General features: G+C 31.8%; 2 protein-coding genes across 2 annotated transcripts; both read right to left on the bottom strand.

The window, feature by feature from the left end:
• Positions 1–1743: 1743 nt before the first annotated feature.
• Positions 1744–5450, bottom strand: Phum_PHUM540610 (THO complex, putative; the record flags this gene model as incomplete). Its single annotated transcript, XM_002431641.1, has 5 exons — positions 1744–1889; positions 1980–2199; positions 2316–2793; positions 5158–5336; positions 5418–5450. 5 exons carry the CDS (start codon positions 5448–5450, stop codon positions 1744–1746), a joined length of 1056 nt encoding a protein of 351 aa, XP_002431686.1.
• A 7721-nt stretch (positions 5451–13171) lies between these two features.
• On the bottom strand, positions 13172–13815 carry Phum_PHUM540600 (uncharacterized protein; the record flags this gene model as incomplete). Its single annotated transcript, XM_002431640.1, has 2 exons — positions 13172–13213; positions 13240–13815. The coding sequence occupies 2 exons, from the start codon at positions 13813–13815 to the stop codon at positions 13172–13174; spliced, it is 618 nt and encodes a 205-aa protein (XP_002431685.1).
• Between the last annotated feature and the right edge of the window lie 7316 nt (positions 13816–21131).

Raw genomic sequence — 21131 nt, 5'->3', positions numbered from 1 at the left:
AAAATAAAAATAAACATTACATACAAAAATGATAGAACTTTTCTTTTTTTTCTTCTTAATACCGTAACTTTATATATATATATATATATATATATATATATACATATATTCAAAATAATAATAATAATAATAATAATAATAATAATAATAGAAAATTATTAATTAATTCAAACTTTTAATAATATTAATAATAATAAAAGTTTTCATATTAGCGTTTTGTTTCGATATTTAAAATATTTTTTTTAAAAAAAAAAAAACGAGGTTTAAAAATAAATAAAAAAACTTTTAAAAATAAAATACGAAAAAAAATAAAAATAATAATATTCAAATATTGATTTTTATATCTCGTTTTTTTCATCATCATTATTATTATCATTCATTTATGAGTATATATATATATATATATATATATATATATATATATATATATATACATATATATATATATATATATATATATATATATATATATATGTATATGCAAGCACGTAGGGTATATCACAATTTTCAATAAAAAAAAAAAATTAATTAATGAGTCATAGATCGATCCATCGATCCATCGATAATAAACAATATTTAACACGCGTACGAATCGAATCATATAACAATTCAATCACGATAATAATAATAATAATAATAATAATAATAATAATAATAATAATAATAATAATAATACAATTTCCCACAAATATCGATTCGATTTAAATTTTTTTCTACTTTTTTTTTTCGAATCGAAAATGTCGTCGTCGTCGTAATTTTTTTTTTTTTTTTTTTATGCAAAGCTCCCGAGCGCGCGCATTTTAACAATACAATAATAATAATAATATTAGTAAAAAAAATAATAATAATAATAATTAGAGTAAAAACTCAATAAACATTTCATATATATATATATATATATATATATATATATATATATATATATATAAATAATATTATTATTGTTATCGCTTTTGTTTGATAAAATACTGGTTTTTTTCGATTAATCATAATAAGCTTTTTGAAATTGTTAATAATAATAATAATATCAACTAAAGTATAAATATATATATATATATATTTCTTTTCCGTTTTTTTTTTTTTTTTTTTTAGAAAAAATATATTACTTACGTTTTATAAATTTTTTTCGTATGTATTTACTACTCCCCTGCCTCCCTCTTCCTCATTTTTTTTTTGTGATAATAACCGCCGAAAGCGAAACATAAAAAATAAAATAGAAAAACTTTTGGATTCCGCGCGCGACGACGTTCGATGCGTTCTGGCGTTCGATCCGTGTGACAACCTAACGAAAAAATTTACAAATTTATGTATATAAATACGAACACGTTCCCGTTTTTTTTTCCCTCCCGGTTTTTCCGACCTTTTTCTCTTTTTTATGCTCTATCTAACGATTTCCCCCAATTCTTCGTCTTTCATTTATATTTTATTGCCGAAAAGCGGTAAAAGCGTTCGTTCGGTTAGTGGCGATGACACTTTTCCGATAATAAGAAAATTATTTCTAGAAATTTCTGACTAGATGGTGATTATGATATTACGATGCTCTTTTCTTTTTAAAATTATTTTTTGAGGTTTTGGAAAATTCTATGACGATGAGTACGATAGCCCGAGAATTCGGTGCGGTGATGATGATGATGATGATAATAATAATATTTACAAATTTAAGAGAGCTTACGTGAGGGGAGAGAGAGAGAAAACATTATTTCATATTCGCGAAATCCTAACGCTCGGTGTTTTACGGTAGTTTCAAATGGGGGGTAAAGCCCACAGAGTGCACGTCTTGTCGGCGCTCGTGCTCAAAAATGAAAATTCTGTCGGATGCCACCTTCCGGAGATAACTTTGTCTTGGTGATGAGCGACTACAACACTGGGAAGCGGCAACGTCAAATCCCCTGGAGACAAAAAACAAACCGATTAATGACGTCATCATTCATCATTATTGTCACGACGTTAACAGTAATAATAATAATAATAACAACAACCTTGTAAATCCGTCAAGACGAGTTTGTTATCGTATCCGCCGGTCAATAGGTAATAAGCACTCGGTGAAAACCTTATCGATCTTATGTCTGACGAATGAGGTTTGAAACATTGAACGTTTCTCCCCCCTCGAATGTCGTACAAAACGCACGAGGAATCTTCGTGTCCGGATACCAGGAGTCGTCCGGATGGATCGACGCAAACGGCAGCAACAGGTGAGCCCTGAAATCGTAGTAAAATCAAAAATTAATTAATTTTCCGGTTGTCGATTTTTTTCTGCATCAAAACAACGAACGCCGGAAATGCGTCCTTGACGTTAAAAAAATTTTTTTTTTTACCCTGTTTCCGGGAGCCGTGACCGGGGTAACCATGTTAACGCATCCGCGTACTCTCAAATCCCAAAATCGAACCGTTTTATCTTGACTTCCGGATACGAACATGGCTCCGCCCCAGTTGTACAATGATAATACGTGTCCTCCGTGACCCGCGAGAGCTTGGTACGGACTTCCCGTGGCACAATCAGTGACGTAAATTTTACAATCTCCCGCTCCGCCGCTTATGAGCAAACTCGATTTGTTCGACGTGTCTTCCAGAAAGCACAAATCTCTCACCGTTCCATCGTGCATGGACAATTCGATTTCTTGACCCTCGAGATTCGACGTTTCCGGATTGAATTTCATGAGTTTGACCGTTTTGTCGTTGCTTCCCGTTGCCATGAGATCTCCTATCGGAGTCCACGCCATGCAGTATATCGAACCCTTATGATGACGCGTTCGCTTGAATAAAACGGCCGGTTGATACGTCGAGTGTTCCTCTCTAAACAAACAAACGAAAAAAACACAATGAATGAACGAAAAAAATTCGACGAGACAACAACAGTCAAAGGAAACCCGAGGAAAAAGGATAAAAAAAGGAAAGGAAAGGGAAGGTGAGGAGGAGGGAGGGGGAAAACATGTAGGACGATTTCACACATTCATCAATCAATTTTCTAAACAATAACGTATCTTTTTACTTTTTTCCCCGAGGGAAGAAACATGAACGCGTTCGGAAGTGGCAGAGAATGTCATATAACAGGTGTCTAAAAAACGCTTCGGGCGTTCGTCGATAAAACCACGTTCTTCCAAACGTGTAATAATAATAATAATAATAATAATAATAATAATAATAATAATAACAATACTTTTTGGGAACAAAAAACAATAAATCTCGAGGCTAACTCCAATTTTTTAGCGCCAACTCCAGATAATTCAATCTATAATTAAAACTGCGCGTGATCGTAGAGTAGTACAAAAAATAAAAACGGAAAAGGAAGTAAAGTCACCGTGTGTACGTGATTGTCGCATTTTTTTTCGAGAAAAGAATTTGACGGAGTAAAAGGAAAAAGAATTTGACGGAGTAAAAGGAAATTAAAAAAAAAAAGGAAGGAAAATAATCATTCAAAGGAAAAAAAAAAAAAAACAAATTAAGGATGTGGTAATGACGATTCTGTTACGCCGCGTTTTCCCAACACAACCTGTTAACAAACTGCGACAAACGATTGTCCTACATATACGAAATAGATTTCCACGACCAGCTTTCTAAAAATGCTACTATTACTACAACAACAACAACAACAATAATATTAATAATAATAATAATGATAATGATAATATAAGTCAAAATGGAGAAATAAAATTATTCGCTTTTATTTTTCATTTTTCATTTTTTTTGTTTAACTCCTCGTTAAAACTTTCACTCGTGCGTGGATGTTTGTGCGTGTGTGCGTGTGCGTGCGTAAAGTCGTGGCAGAAACGTTACATTAATTAATGTTTTTAAAATGAATATTAATCAAGAAAGTCAAAAAAAAAAAAAAAAAAAAATCCTTTTTGAACCGCATCAAAAAAAAAAAAAAAAAAAAAATTTTTTTGTAAAATACGTTGAATCCGCGGTTTTTTCCATTTAAAACCGCACTAAAAAAAAACTTCACCTCCGTTTTATTTTTATTAATAAAAATTAATGATGATGATGATGATGATGGTGATGAAGAGTGACCGCGAACAACAAAGGGCGATGACGAATAATAATAATATTAATAAAAATAAAGAAAACAACGAAAACAAATTCCAGGAGCGGCCATTTTTCTTTTTCCAACGTTTTTCTATGTTGGTCGTGTCGTGACAGTTGATTGAACTTGGCCGTAGAAAAAAAAAAAAAAATTACAAAAATGCAGCGAAATAAATAAAAAAAAAAAAAGATTGAAGAGTATCGACCGCCGTGACCATCGCCAACACCAACCACGACCACCAATCAATCGAAAACGTTGATTTCTCTTTCACGTTCATCATCATCATCATCATCATCATCATCATCATCATTATTATTATTATTATTATTATTATTATTATTATTATTATTATTATTATTATTATCGTTAACAATATCAACATTCGCACGACCTTTGACTCAAGTCAATTTAAAAACGTGACGTATTTCAAACTTTTTTCTCGAAACCGGCGAAAGCGAGAGAAGTAGGGGGGAAGGGAAGGAGAGAGGGAGAAGAGGGGATCAAGAAGAAGAAGAGAGAGAGAGAGAGAAAAGAAATCGTGATACTGACTCTTACGTTTTTCTTTTCTTTCAAGATCTCAACTTTTTTTCACCTGCTACGTCTTTCATTTTTCTTCGACCACGACGAACTTTTAATTAGTTTTGTAAAAAAAAAAAAAAAAAAAAAAAAACCTGAAATAAGGTTTACTGAAATACCGGAAGTTCTTTTTGCAAAGGAGGAGGATCACCTTTTGTCACCTTTTCAATATATAAAAAAAAGTCGTTTGAAAGAGAGAGAGAGAGAAACATCCGTTTTTTTTCTCTTTCTCCATCTCAAATGTCACTCGGTCGGGCAAACGTTTTTAATTAATTTTTTCGCGACGAGTTTTCTTGCTCGACCGACAGACAGACAGACAAACACCTGACGTTCCCGTTCGTCGGAAAAAGGAAGAAGGAAAAAGGAAAAAAACAGGAAACGCGTAACGATTGTCATATTCAAAAGAGAAAGTTTGAAAAAAAAAAAAAAAAAAAAAAAACATGTCATCGTGACCGAAATTAAAAAAAAAAACTAGGCTTTTCCGTACGCTTTTCGCAAGGATTAATTTTAATAATAACGATGACGATGACGATAATGATGATAATCATAATAATAATTACCTAAGGTCCGTTAATTTCGGATACGCGCAAATCCTCAACGTTTTCGAATTTGATCCGATGGCGTAAACTTTTCCAGAAGGATGAAATTCAGCGCAACGAACGGCTTGAACATCTTCGAGAGTTGTGACGGCAACGAATCTCGGACGACCTGATCCATTTTCCGAATCTTGAGGTTCCGACTGCAAAGAAAAAAAGAAACATTAGAAAGTGACGTCATAGGTACGGAAAAAAACAAAAAATCAATTTCATCGCGTTCACACTTCATGTTCGCACCAATAACAACATCGTAACATTACGTACAACAACAACAACGACAACATTACGTAACAGCTTCCGGAATGATGTACCGGAAGTAGTGAGTGGGTAAAAAAAAAAAAGGCGCGAAGTAGTTCAAACAACTACCGAATTTAAATTTTACACACAAAATAAATAAAAGTACCACGTCATGGAATCGAATGTTGCACAAGGAAGTAAAGCGCGAACGGGGTTATCATCATCATCATCATTATCATTATTGTTTTTTATTTATTTCCGAGTTTCCTCTCGGAACTTGCTCCAGTTTATTATCACGACTACTCGGGTCCCCCGGTAACTCTCCAACTTCCTACTCGTGGTTCATCATCAACGCATTCCTTTATTATTCTCTTAACCTTTAACCTCTTACTCTTTAACGGAAACAAAAGATGAAAACATTAAAACAAACATTTTTGCGTACCCCTCCACACCCCCCTCCCATATGCTGTTTTTTTTTGTTTTTCACTCGTCACGACCGAGTGAATTTCAAAAACGAAGAATGTGTAGGCTAGGCTTAGACAATATTCAAATTATGTTTCATTTTTCTCGCTTTATTATTACAGATAACCGCTAACGGGTTGTTGTATTTATACTCATATAAAAGTGAAAGTAGATAATTATACCAAAGGAATATTATCTTAAATGCAATTTTTTTTTTTTTTTTTTGCATCGATACAATGCGAGGGCAACAAACAACAACAAACAACAACAACAACAAAAACAACATTTTAATACATAATCGATTCTTTATCCGCCTTGTGTTAATTAAAGCATTGTCGAAAGAATGAAAGAAGGAAAGAAAGAAAAGAATTAGATAATGCGTTTAAAACGGTAAACAACAACAACAACAACAACAACAACAACAACAACAACAATAATAATAATAATAATGATAATGATAATAATGATAAATTAATTATTACTCTATTTTTTTTTTTTTTTCGAATTGAATTTTTAAAAGATAGAAATCATTTTGTGTTCCCAAACGTTTGACGGCGATAGCATTACAATACCTAAAAAGAAAACTCTTGAAATTTTCAGGTACGATAGCGTATACACACAGCGACAACCTGGAAAAATCAATGCGAATCAATCGATTCTTGGAATCCTGGAAAAACCTGGACAAATCTAAACGTCTGAACGAAACAAGCATCGCACTTTAAAAATCGTGAAGAAGATTAACGACCCGCTACCCCGCACCACCCCCCACGTTTTCCATCTCTCTTTTTTCGTTTTTTTTTTCCTCGTACGTAAATAAAAAATAAATTATTTAAATTATTAAATTTCATTTCGTTAAACGTTACAAAAATAGAAATTATAAATATTTAATAAAATTACACGTTATTAAAATAATAATAATAATAATAATTTTTAAACTTCCTAATTCGATTTTTTTTTACCTCGTTAATAATTATGAAAAACATACAAAGCATAAATAAGCGTTTACGAAGGAGTGGGGAAGGAGGAGAAGGGGAGAGGAGGGGAGGGGAAAAAGATGCACGCGAGGAAGTAAGGGGTAAGAGAAAGAGAGTAAAATTTTTTTTTTGTCATGTGACCGGAATCACCGGAATCACCGGAATCACCGTCGTCTGCCGAATCGTTTCCCGTAACTTTTTTTTTTTCCGAGAAAAGTAATCCTACGCTTTTCGAAAAATAAAAACGATAAAATGAACGCGACTTCATATAAAAACACACGGCAACGTAAATCTTTTTATAAAAAAAAAAAAAAACTATAAATTAATCAAAACTCGATAATATCCGCGTGTAAATTTATAACCGTTGACGAACGATTAATTTTTATCATTTTGTACAACAACATTTAAGGTACAACGGAAGAAGACATTTTACATATAATTTTGTTAGAAAACCTAAAAAAAAAAATTTCTCGGAAATTTATAATAGTAATAATAATAATAATAAAAAGGAAACCTGACGCGGACGAAATTCCAAAAAAAAAAAAAAAAAAAAAAAAAATTAATTAAATAAATAAATTAAAAATCGTAATAACCGCTGCCATTTTATTATCATCATCATCATCATCATCATTATTATTATTATTATTATTAATTTCCTTTACGCGCGCGTGTCAAGATGAAAATGCTAAAATGTAACCGTTTTAGCTTCGTAAACTAGGTCTCTCCTAAAGACGTTTAGAAAAAAAAATCCTTTCGTCTCAAAAGGACATTTTTTCTCTCTCCCTCTCCCTTTCCCTCTCCTCTTCTTCTTCTTTTCCGTTTTCAACCACTTTCTAAACTTCTTTTAATAAATGTAAATAATAATAATAATTAATTATTATTATAGTAATTTATTCGTTTGACCAAATTTAGTATTGTAGTAGAAGTCGATAAAAAAAAAAATGTTTTATATTATACCACGACGCCATCTTGATCATCATAATCATCGTCATCATTTTGATTCGAAATTTATTCCGGTGTTGGTTGAGTCCTCCGCTTGCAAATCATCTAATTGACCTCGATATACATTATCATCATTATCATCACTATCATCACGACGTCATCACTTTTTTTTTCCCCAAACCTAACGACCTTTTCCTTTTTCGTTTGAGACAGAAAAAAAAATTAATAAATAAAATTCGGTAGTCGGTTATCTCGACTTCCTTCCGGTTCCTTTTAATCATCTTCCTTCCGTTTCTTTCTTCGTCTTTTCCTTTTCACGCTACCATTTTTTTCCTTTGACAATTTAATTTCCCTTGTTTGGTTCGTGTGTGTGCGTCTTTTCTCTTTTCCGTTTTTTTTTTCAAATTTCTACGACTTTCCACCACCACCACCACCACCATCATCATCATCATCATCATCGTCAACAAGTCGACGCCGAATTTTTTATTACGTAAAAAAAATTATTACTTCAAACTCCAAAGCGGTTTTTCTTTTCTTTTCTATTTAACAAGACGGAAGTAATTTTTAACGTGTTAATTTTTTTTTTTTTTTTTTTTGACAGGTTTTTGTTTTAATCTCGCGCGCGCCTTGATAGTTTTTTTTTTTTTTTCTCAGCGTGGGAATTTCGTGTTTTTTTTTTTTTTTTTTTTTTTGGTGATGCAATATCAATAAAATCGATTGTAATCATTTTCTCTTTCCGCATTCTTTCTTGTTTACCCTTCTCCCCTCCACCCCTCCTCCCCTTCCTCCTCTCTTTCCCCAAACTTTAAATTCCAATGTTTTCAAGAAAGAATCGTTAACAATTTTTCTCTCTCTCTCTCTCTCTCTCTCTTTTTTTCCTTCTTCCGTACGTACATCTTTCTCGATCTATTGTTTTGTCGCGAAGGAAAAATACCGAAAAAAAATTTAATAAAAGTAAATGATAATAATGATAATAATAATAATAATATCGATTCGGTCTACATCGTAGACATTCGTTCCATCGAGATGGAAAATGGCAAAAATTTGCATTTCAACTCAAAAAATGACAGAAAAAATAAAAATAAAATAAATCGATTGGTTAAAAAGGCGGTGATACGAGAATTTATCTCCTGCCACGACAATTCGAGCGCCGTCACGGTTTACGAATAAAACAAAAAAAAAAAAAAAAAAAAAAATTAAAAATAATTCGGTTCGAGTAATTTATGGGACGGAGTTAACGAATATCAGTCAGAGGATGTGGAATAATGAAAATGAAAAGCGGCAGGAGAAAACTCGAAAACAAAACCGTTATGCCAAAAACAAAAAAAACCTAAAGAGATGACGGAAAGGGGAAGAGGGGGAGGGAGGCAAAAAAAAAAAAACACAATATCACATCTTGACAACGAGGTCGTTAAACCTAAACATTTGCGCATACAACGATGAAAAATTTTACAATAAAAAAACGGAAACCGAATTATTATTATTATTATCATCATCATCATCATCATCATCATCATCTTTATCATTATTATTATTATTATTATTTTTCTAAAATCGCCAACCAAACCGATTAATTCGTATTAGTGAAAAAAAAAAAAAAATGGTGCGCCGGAAAATTAATAACCGATATTGGTCCCTTTTCCCCGTACATTTTTAATTAATTTTTTTCTTTTGTTGGGGGGGGGGCGGGGGGCGGCGCCATTCAAATTCCCCCGTACTCGTCGTGATCGTGAAAAAAAAAAAAAAGAAATTTGAAAAATTTAATTTTTTAATAATTAGAAATTTTAAAAACTCGAACGAATAAAATAATTATTAGGTTTGCTACTGTGTCCGACCGTAATTATTTAATTATTTTTATGTTGCGGTCATTAAAACGTAATAGAAAAAAAAAAGAAAACAATGGAAAACTATAAAATGGAAAGAATCCGTAAAAATTTCATTTTCCGTTCACAGTGAATTGATTATTTATTTATTTATTTATTTATTTACCTTATGGAATTTATTATCAATATTATTATTATTTATAACCGTTAATTTTAACGGTAGAAAATACGAAAAAAAAAAAAAAAATTTTTTTTTTCAATTACAATCGAAAACCTTGTCGTCGTCGTTTCCGCCACAACCACCGCCGCGATATTTTCATTCATTTTTCTTTTTAACCGTTACACAAACACGAACCGAACCGAACCGAACCGAACGGTTTCTCCAGTTCTGTGAACTTTACAAATGATTACAATCAAAATGTTGGCAACAAAAAAAAAAAAAATCCATTTCATCCTTTAGACAAACGAGCACAAAACAAAACAAAAAAAACCGCCATCATTTTCGAGAGAGAGAGAGAAAAAGATAAAATCATAAAGTAAATAAACAAAAAATTCTACCTGAATCAAAAAAAAAAAAAAAAAAAAAAAAACGTTATATTATTTTTTGTTGAGATATTTTCGAATCTTCAAACTCGTTGATACGCATCAAAAAAAATAAAATAAAATAAAATAAAAAGAAAAAAGAAAAACAGGTTCGATTCTCGATCGATATATCGATCGATATAATACGTTTAATTAGAGTTAGAGCGCCTTGTTGTTTTCTTGTCGTCGTTGTCGTCGTCAATTTGAAATTTTCAAAAATTTTTAACAAACCAACGAGAAAAATAATATTAAAAAAAAAAATAGTCGTTTTTTAATTACTCTATGATTTATTTAAATAAATCATAGAGTGATAAAAAATCTTTCTTTAAAGAAATCATAGAGTAATAAATAAAACCGGTCGATAGTTAAACGTCCTTACAATTTTTAAAATACATTTAATAAAAGAAAAAAAAAAAAAAAGGAAACAAAAAGGAAACAAAAAGGTATCAATGTAGGAAGAAAGACAGCGATAGATAGATAGATAGATAGATAGAGTGAGTGAGAGAGAGAGATAGAAAGAGAGAGAAAGGGGGAAAAAAATTTCTAAAAAAAAATTATTAATTTAATGAACTATTGACATTGGTTTTCGATAATTACCGCCGCCCCTTTTGTTTTTTTCGTTTTTTTTTTTCCATTTAATTGACCGAAAATTTTTTCAAGTAGGCGTAATTACTTAACCGTGCGTATTCAAATAATAATAATAATAATAACAACAATTTCATTTTTGATTTCGAAAAAGGAAAGTTATTATTATTATTATTATTTTCAAATAATATACCGACCGACCGACCGTTCCTTTGGTTTTTTTTTCTACTGCCACGAACTTGTATACAACACAAATGAATAAGGAGAAAAATGACACGGAGTAACATTCAAAAAAAGAAAAAGAGAGAGAGAGAGAGAGAAAGAAAGAAATCATAGAGTAATTATGATTACGTATCAATGAGATCCTTTTAATTCAAATCCACCACCATCACCATCGCCTTCTTTTCATCAATTTCAATTCAATTTCAATTCAATTTCAATTTAATTTCAATTCATTTTCCTACCCATTCGATCTCTCTCTCTCTCTCTCTCTCATCCGTCAGACATTTTTATTTATTTTCTAACGTCTCTTTACTTTTCTCTCCTTTTCAATTTTCCTTTGAATGAAATACCTAACCTTAGCCTAAAACGAAACGATACGACACGATGATGATTTTTCAATTCGCACCTGACGGAATCACATCAAAGTTTTTTTCTTCGATTCCATCGATCGTTTAACGACTTTCGACCGTATCACGTTAAGATTAACCCCGATCGATTAAGGTTGAACCTGAAAATATCATTTTCTCTTTCGATTTTTTTCAAAACGTGCCAAATTGATTATTTACAACACCGACCGACCTACCTACCTACCTACCTTTTTTTTCAACACCAAATTTAAATTATTCGCCGCCATATTTTACACACCACGGTCATTATTTTCAATCGTAAATTTTTTTTTTACGGTTCGTAAATATACCCGTGAAATTTTTTTTTTTTGTCGTACCTGAAAGGGATTATTAGTAAACAAATACGCAATTCCCATTCGTACGCAATCAAAAAAAAAAAAAAAAAATAGCGCGTAAATTAATTAGTTTAAATTTAAACAAAAAAAAGAATCAATTAAAATTCGGTATTGACGTCACGGTAAGACGAACAAAAACCTTCCTATTCATTTAACAATTATGACGCGTTAAAAGCACAAATGCAACACGCACACGCACACACATGAGTACGCCACTTATAAATCCAACCCCCTACCCCTCCCCCTCGAATCCACCTTCGACATCATTTTATTATGAGCCACCATTAGAAAAATAATAATAAAAATCTTTAATACGTGAGCGCTCGTTAAAAAAAATCAATTTTTCATCAGGTAAAATAATAATAATAATAATAATAATAATAATAATAATAATAATAATAATAATTGTATAATAAACGAATCTCGCAATTCGATTTCAAATTGCAATAATTGAAGCAAAAACATCACCGACAGCCATTTTGAAAATTATCATCGATCTGGTAGTTAAAACAAATAATAAATCATTTTCGAAAATTTTCACGCGTCTCTTTCTCTCTCTCTCTCTCTCTCTCTCTCTCTCTCTCATTACCCGCCGCGAGAATAAAATCAGACGATAAATGAAAAAAAAACCGCCGAAAAATGCAAACGTGAACAATTTTTTTGAAATTATTATCGTCTGCAAAAAAAAAAAAAAAAAAAAAAAAAAAAAACGCAAAATTAATTAACGCGACGAAATCCGCGACGCGAAACCCGAAAATACAAAACGCTACAAAGATAAAATAAAATAAAATAAAATGAAATAAAAACGTGACTGATTTTTAACTTTCTTGTTGTTAATCACCTGCAAACAAACAAACAAACAAACGAACGAACGAACGAACAAACGGACACACACACACACACACAAGTCAATATTAATAAACATATTAAAGTGAAAATTTGTATTTTTATTCATTTTATACGACATGACAAACGCATGTAGGACGCACGTTCGCAATCAACCAAAGGACGCGACGTCAAAATTTAGAGCAAAGGCAAAATGATTTCGAATCATCGAACCGTCGACGACGAACGTTTTTTTTTTTTTTTTTGTTCGAGGTATTGACGTTCGAATTATTGGGTTATACATGTCGACGAGTGCGTGGAACGTAAAAGAAAAATTGTGTGTCAAACATTTTTTTTAAACTCGTAATGGTAATTTATTATAACCGCTTAATAGCCTCTCACAATTATCATCATCATCATTATTATTATTATAATAACGAAAAATCGTGATCCCCATTCGAAAAGGTTCCTTAAAAAAAGAACGCCGGTTCCGTTCACGTTCGTTTTTAAAAACGTTTTGTCAATGTTGTGCTGCCAGTCAAAGAGATTCGAATTAATTTAATTAAAGGTATCAAATTCTTTTGTCAATAAATTTCACCGCCGCCGAGATTTTCGTGACCTTTCAACTTCATAATGATAATAATAATTATACCTGCGGCCTTCCTCTCCTCCTCCTCCTCGAATCCAAATGAGCAAAATCATCGAGAAACATACGTCCTCCGCGTCCATATCCGTTTGGTAACATTTCCTCTGATTTTTTCGTGTCGTGCCTGAACACGGAAACGTCGTCGTCGCTCCACTCGGAATTCATTTCCGAACGAACGTCTTCCAAACTCCTCGAACGGTGCCAACACGGACACTCGTTGTAACACTTTTTATTAACGTTGTTGTTACCCTGATGCGGATTCAACAACATGATCCGTCTCGGGGGTGATAATTTCGTGGGTTGCGGCGGCGGAGGCATGGCGTTCCTGTACAACGGTGCCAAATAATAATATTCCCGTCCTTTTTCGCGGTAACCTCCGATGCCGAACCCGCCACCGCCGTACCTCGGATAATCCAACCATTGCGGCGATTCGTGATGTCTGAAAAAATAACCGTTTCGACTGGAGGAAGAATGTTGTCTGTATATCGGAGGCCACGGACGTTGTTGTATCGGTTTTTGCGATGTTATCGGACATCCCGCCATGAAAACGGGAAGGTGAAATCCGGTTAATTCAGGGATCATCTTCACGCGAGTCGTCAACAAGAGTTGAAAAGAAAAAAAACGCGACTAGTTAACTACAAAAACATCACAAAAAAAAAAAAAAAAAAAAAAAAAAACAAAACGCGTCCACGAACGACGACGAACGACTGTCGACATCAACAAACAACAAACAACAAACAACAACAACAACCTCAACAAGTTAATAAACAAACAAATTAAAAAAAATAATAATAATATAAATTTTTTTTTTTTTCCAACTCCGAATTCGGTGAAATTCGTTCAACAATATCATAAACACTAATCGAATATCAGAATAGCAAAACCTCACTCGCACGAGAAAGAGAGAGAGAGAGAGAAAAAGAGGGGGGGGGGAGTCGTCACAACTTTCCATTTTTAAATAACGTACTTAACTTACGGACCGTACAAATTTAGTTTTTTTTTTTTTTTTCCTTTTCACGCAAATCGCAGCAAAATTTTATTAATATTTTACCATAATCATCATCATTATTATTATTATTATTATTTATAAACCGCATACGAGAGAGTTATGTAGAATGATCGTAAATTTATGCGACACGAATAAAAAAAAATGCGTATAAAAAAAAATGCGTGCCTGTACGCATTTCAAAAAAAAGAAAATTTTCGTTACGTAAAGGGCAATAAAACTAAATACCTGATACCCGGGCACGATAAATACGCATTACTTATCTTAACGTTGCTAAACGCGTCAGTTATAATTTTCATTTAATAAGTTCAACACAACCTCGCGTTAATTATCATTATTATTATTATTATTTCTAAACCGGAAAAGCTTTAAAAAAAGGAAAGAAAAAGTTCTTCCGGTGCTACCCTTATTACCGCCTTCCGCCCCCTCGCTTTCTGAATTGAATTGAAAATCAAAATCGACGATACGTCAATAAACTACACACCCATTCCAGTTAAATCTTTTATTATTATTATCATCATCATCATCATTATTATTATCATTATTATTATTTTTCGGTTCCTTCCTGTTCGAAATTAAACCTTATATTATTATTATTATTATTATTATTATTATTATTATTAAGTCGCACAACAAATAAATCGACCGTTTTTTAAAAACCGGTTGGCGCAAAATCAAAATCTTATTTAACGACTTTTCCAGTCTCTATCTCTCTCTCTCTCTCAATAGATAAAAAAAATTTTAATTCAAATTTTTTTAAGAGAGAGAGAGAGAGAGAGAGAAACATATTATATTTACGTTCTCGATATGGCATAAATAATAATAATAATAATAATAATAATTTCGATAAAGTCACAAATTTTTTATAGTCACGTTCCATTTTCCGTAAAAGGATCAAAAAAAAAAACCTTGAGCGCGTAACCCGAATCTCGATTTAAAAACGGGAGAGAGAGAAAAAAAGGGGAGAGGAGGAAGAGGAGGAGGAGGATGAGGGGGGAAAAAGAGAGGACTAACCATAGTGACGTCGACGATTTAAAAATTTTTTTCTTCGAGAAAATAAAAATTCATTTTTTATCTGTACGATGATGATGATGATGATGATCGAATATCCTTGACTGGGACGTACGATCGTTTGCGACAAACGGTAAAGCAATTAAACGACTTTCCCCCCCCCCCCCTCTCTCTCTCTCTCTTTCACATTTCCAACTTTATAGCGTAAAATTAAAAAAATAAAAATAAAAACAAATTCCGATGAATTACTGGAAATTATTATCGTGCTGGAATTCGGTCAACGTCCGTTATTTACATCGTTTTTTTTTTTTTTTTTTTTTTTTGTTTACTCGCCCGCGAAACCGAGATTAAACTTTTGATTTCTATTCCGATCGTGGCAGCAGCAACTGCAACAGCAACGGATCGCAAATAAGTTTTTACCCTAAACTCGTTAATACGTAATAAAGTTGTTCCGTATAAACTGGAATTTTTTGAGTTTTTGGAACCGAATCGATTCGATTTCTCGATGACGTAATAACTCGAAAAATAGGAAATTTAAATAAATAAATAAAAATTTGGACGGCCGACAGTAAAAAAAAAAAATAAAAAAATATAAAATTACGTAAACCGTAATAAATAAATAAATAAATAAATCGATGACTTACTTTCCGTCATCATCGTTTGTTGAACACAAAACCTAAACAACGAACAAACAAACAAACAAACAAATCCTCGTAATTTATTCTTACGACACACACACACAACATTTCAATTTTCTTTTTCTTTTCGAAATTATCAAATTAAAATTTTAAATTCGAATAAAGAGGGAAATTGTAAAAAAGAAAACGAAAAAAAAAAAAAAAATCAATTGCGAAATTTAAAAAAATTGAACAACCGTAAAAACAAACAAACAAACAAACAAACGAATTTACATGTATATGTAAATACTTAACCTCCCCCCTTAATACGACTGGAAAAACAAAAAATGACTTCTCCATCTCCATCTCATTATAAATTAATATCACGTATTTAAAAACGAATGCGAAAGTTACTATTATCATTATTATTACTACTCCTTAACCTTTTCATCCGGATTTTCCGTTGAACAAACGAATCGGTTGTTGTTTGTCTCGGAAAAAAAACAAACGAGGAAATTTTCATGTTGGTTGTTAGTTTTTTTTTTTTTTTTACGCCCGCGTGATATCATTCGACAAAATGCGCAAACTCATTCGACAACCAGCGGAAGTTAATTTCATAAATTAATAATAATAATAATAATAATAATAATAATAATAATAATAATAATAACAATAATTATTATCATTATTATTCTAATGAACGTTCATTTAAATAATTTATTAACAATTTAATTTAGGTTAGATAATAATGAAAGTTAAAACTACGACAACAACAACAACCACAACCACGATTAGTAATCACGACGATGACGATGATGATGATGATAATCGATCTTTTTTTTTTTGTGACGTCAAACGAATCGATCAAAAATTTCGAACATGAAATAAAATTATATGTCGAATTCGAAACTCGAAAATGATTTTTCGATACTTTTCGATATATCGCGAGAGTTGTTGTTCCTTCGGGAGAAAATCATCAAAAAAAAGTCATTGAACCGGATATAGGAAATGACGGTGCGGAACGCTCGGGCCGCTGTAACTAAACCCCCCGCAACTTCCTCCTGTAGTATAATAAAGACAGAGAGAGAAAGAGAGAAAGAGAGAGAAAAGAAGAAAAATAAAAACATTCCAACACTTGACACCGTTAATAAACCACCGCGATAATAATAATAATAATAATAAGTGGTAGTAGTAGTGATAATGATAATGATAATAGTAATTAATTAATGTGTGGAAATAAAAAAAATTTCACAATTGATAGTAGATGCAATCTATTAATAATGATAATAATGATAATAATGGTAATATTGATGCTTCGATGAAAAAAAACCGTAAAATACGTGATTAATAAATATTATTGCAAGGATTCCTCCCCCTTCCCTTCCACCCCCGTTTTCTTTTATTTATACTTGCGCAAACCGTAAAATGAAAACAACAACGCCAACAATAATAATAATAATAAAACGTAATTAAAAAAAAAAAAAAAAAAAAAAAAACGATGTTGAAAATAATCGAAATTACCATCTTAGATAAAATTATCCGATCGAAAAAAAAAGAAAAAAAAAAAAAAATTTCGAAAAAAAAATTTTTCGAACGTGCGAGTTTCCTCAACGCCCAATTAACATTTATTACAAACCGACTCAACAACCACGCGTAAAATTGATTTGATTATGTTTAAACTTTAATAATAATAATAATAATAATAATAATAATAATAATAATAATAATAAATAAATTCGATTGGGTAAAGAAAAAAAATAAAAATAAATTTTTGCAAAAGATGTAAGCGCGCGTGCGTTCGTGCGTGTTGTAAAAAAAAAAACGCACGCGAAAATTGATTATGATGAAACGAACGAACGAACGTACGAAGAAATCCGTTCGAATTTTTTATCAAGTCGGGTTAACGTCCGATAATCTCATAAACCAAACGTAAAGTTTTTAAGAAAAACTGTTCGCCATTTTCGTACTTCCCCAAGGGAAAACTTTTACGGTTTTAATTTCGCGGAGGGGGGGAGGAGCGCCGGGAAAAGTTTTAAAAAATCAATAAATCGATAAACGAACAAAATCCCTTTTCTTCCCCCACCCCCTCGGGAGAAGAAAAAAAAAAGGATTTTATTTACATTTTTTGTTATAATCATTCATTTTCAAATTTTAAAAACAAAAACGGGGAAGAGAAAAACCTCTTTCGATTCTTACCACCAACAAAATCTCTCTTTCTCTCTCTCTCCCTTACTCTCGAACCTCCTTCACCAACAACTTCTTTTTATCAATAATAATAATAATAATAATAATAATAAAAACGCGAAAGTTTAAATTTTTTCTTTTTTTTTATTAATTACCTCTTAATTATCGTTACAAAGTTTGTAACGCCATCGCCTATCTATCGAAAAAGTGAGTAAGAACAAAAAATAATAATAATAATAATGATAATAATAATAATAATAATAATAACAACCGCAAAGGATTGTTAAAAGAAAGTAAAAGTTGCGCGTGAATGTGTGCGAACCACCACCCGTACAACCACAATCAAAAATATAAAAAAAAATTGGCTAACGTCTTTTCTCTCTCTCTCTCCCTTACTCTCTCTCTCTCTCTCTCTCTCTTCTTTCTCCCGCACCGAAACAAAAAAAAAAGCAATAAAAAATTTTTCAGAGCATAAAAAAAAGAAAAAAAAAAACAAAGTAAAAGTCAAACCCGATCCGAGTTAATTATTTGAGCGAAATTATGAAACGGGCCGCACCAAAACGAAATAAAAAAAAAAAAAAAAAAAAAGAACCGATAAACGTGGCAGAAGACAAGCGAACGCTTAACCCTTTAATAATCTTCGAAAAAAAGTAAACAAACAAAGTCGAGACGCCATATTGATTTCGATAATCGATCGGATTATGACGATCGAACAAAAACAAAAACAAATCGATTCGAAATTTAACCGAAATTTCTCCAGTTTTTTTTTATCCAGCCCAAACAAAACGACGAAAATCAACTGGAAATTTAGCGGGAAATTTTTTCAATTTTTCATTTAGCGGGAAAACCAGAAAAAAAAGTTTTTTTCCTTCCCGCTTCCTCCTCCCCGCCCCCCGCCCCCCCGACCACTACTCGGCGGCCATTTTCCTTCTCCCGGAGATCTTTCTCGCTCTCCTATTCCAAAGTTCGAACGTAAATTTTCTTACTATCATCAATAATTATCGAAAATAAATTTATTTATTTTTTAAACTTTCTAGAAAGTTGTTCTTAAAATTTGATTAACAAAACAAAAACAAAAAAATGCAAGAAATAAATTCAAGCAGACGAAAAAAATTCCTCCACAATTTTTTCTTTTCCCCCCCCCCCCCCAACACGAACATGAAGACAAAAAAAAACGAAAAAAAAATTTTTTTTTTTTTTTATTATTACTTCCGCTTTTTTTCTTTTTTTAACGTGATTTATTCGCTTGTTAATTAATTTTCTTTTTTTTTCTCTCATCCGAACCGGAAAAAACAGACATAATTCTACTACCCGAACAAGACGTTGGAAACCTTGAACTTTGACCTCGGCAAAATAACAAATCTTTGGAAATATGACCGCGAGCAAAAAAAGTTTGTTTTTCTTTTCCTTTTCTTTTCTTTTTTCTTTTTCGGAAGAGGAGGGGAGGGAGGAAGAGTGCGTGAGAGAGAGAGAGAAAAAAAAGGCGGAAAAATTTGGATTCCATCGTTTCTGTTAATAAAAAATTCGAGACAAATAAAAAAAAAACGATCGTAATTACAGGTTTGGCAATAAAAGGTCAAAAGGTTACTTTCATTCTTTTTTTTTAATACGTGAAACATTTAAATAAATGAAATCAAAAAGACTGAAAACTACCAAAAAAAAAAAAAAAAAAACTTTATGAAATTCACGAGGCGAGAGTAAAATTTCGAAGAAGAAAAAAAAAATTCGACAAATCTAACGCGACCCCGCCCGATCTTTCTCCAAACAATTTCTACCGTTTGAATATTAAACAAGAAGAATATGAAAGAGAGAGAGAGAGGGAGGGGGAGAGGGAACCCATAAATATTCACGAATTCGCGCCATGTTTATGTCGATGTCAAAAAGTACGAAATGTCGAAGGAATATGCCTCCTGAATAAAAGAAATTAAAACCGTAAAGAAATTTAAATTATGGACGGTGGTGGTGGTGGTGGTAAGGGGAGGCGGAGAAAAGCGGGGAGTCAACCCTTAAATCCACCCAAAGAAGAAGAAGATACCAATAAAAAGAAAACTTTCCTTCAATCGAAACTTTTCCCCCCCCCCCCTCACTCTCGCGCCACCAATTGATGATAATGAATAAACTTTCCAAACCGGAAACGAAACCTTAAAAAAATTTTCCTCCGGATATAAAAGAAAAAAAAACAAATGAAAGAAACCGAACGGAAATGATTTTTTTTCCATTGTCCATTTCGATATGACCCGACGATGATCTTGTCAGAATGAAAATATACGAAAAGAAACAAACGCAACGGAAAAAGAAATACCGGAAATGGAAGACATTTTCGCATTTTCGAACCTTTATAAAAAAGGATAGACTGCGGAAAGAGAGAGAAAGAGAGAGAGAGAAAATTTTCGGATACGGATTGATCTTATATTTTTTTTGCACAAACACGCAATTCGGATTAATTACAAATTAACACCCTTGTTGTGGTTGTCGTTGTTGTTGTTTTGCTTACCGATTACGTCATCACTTTCTGTTAGTTGCATAACTAACAAACATGCCCACAAACGCGTACGTAATAATAATAATAATAATAATAATAATAATAATAATAATAATAATAATAATAATAATAATAATAATATCCGTATCATTTTCCTTCCGTTCGAATAAAAAAAAAAAAAAAATTAAATTTGATTTCCTTCATTTGCTCTACTTCATTACTACAACCACTACCACTACTACTGCTATTATTATTATCTTTTTTGCGAGAGTAATTAAACTTTCTCAAGTCCGGACCCAAACGATTATTATTATTATTTTTTTTTTATTGCATATACAGGAAAGAAAATCTGGGTTTGTTGTTGTCGATGCAAACAAATTATGTAAGCACGGTTTGACGTTGTAATGGCAGTTTTTGTAATTATAACAATCGTTTGAACGTCCTACTTTCGCGCGATGACATTATAAACGTGTTTTTTAATATTAATAATAATAATAATATTAATAATAATAATAATAATAATAATAATAATAATAATAATAATGATAATAATAACATAAGAAAAAATAATTTAATATAAACATCGACTCCGACTCGG

This window comes from Pediculus humanus, genomic scaffold (assembly GCF_000006295.1).
Source record: "Pediculus humanus corporis 1103172108290 genomic scaffold, whole genome shotgun sequence".
Classification (NCBI taxonomy): domain Eukaryota; kingdom Metazoa; phylum Arthropoda; class Insecta; order Psocodea; family Pediculidae; genus Pediculus; species Pediculus humanus.
This window is presented reverse-complemented; position numbering and strand designations above follow the sequence as displayed.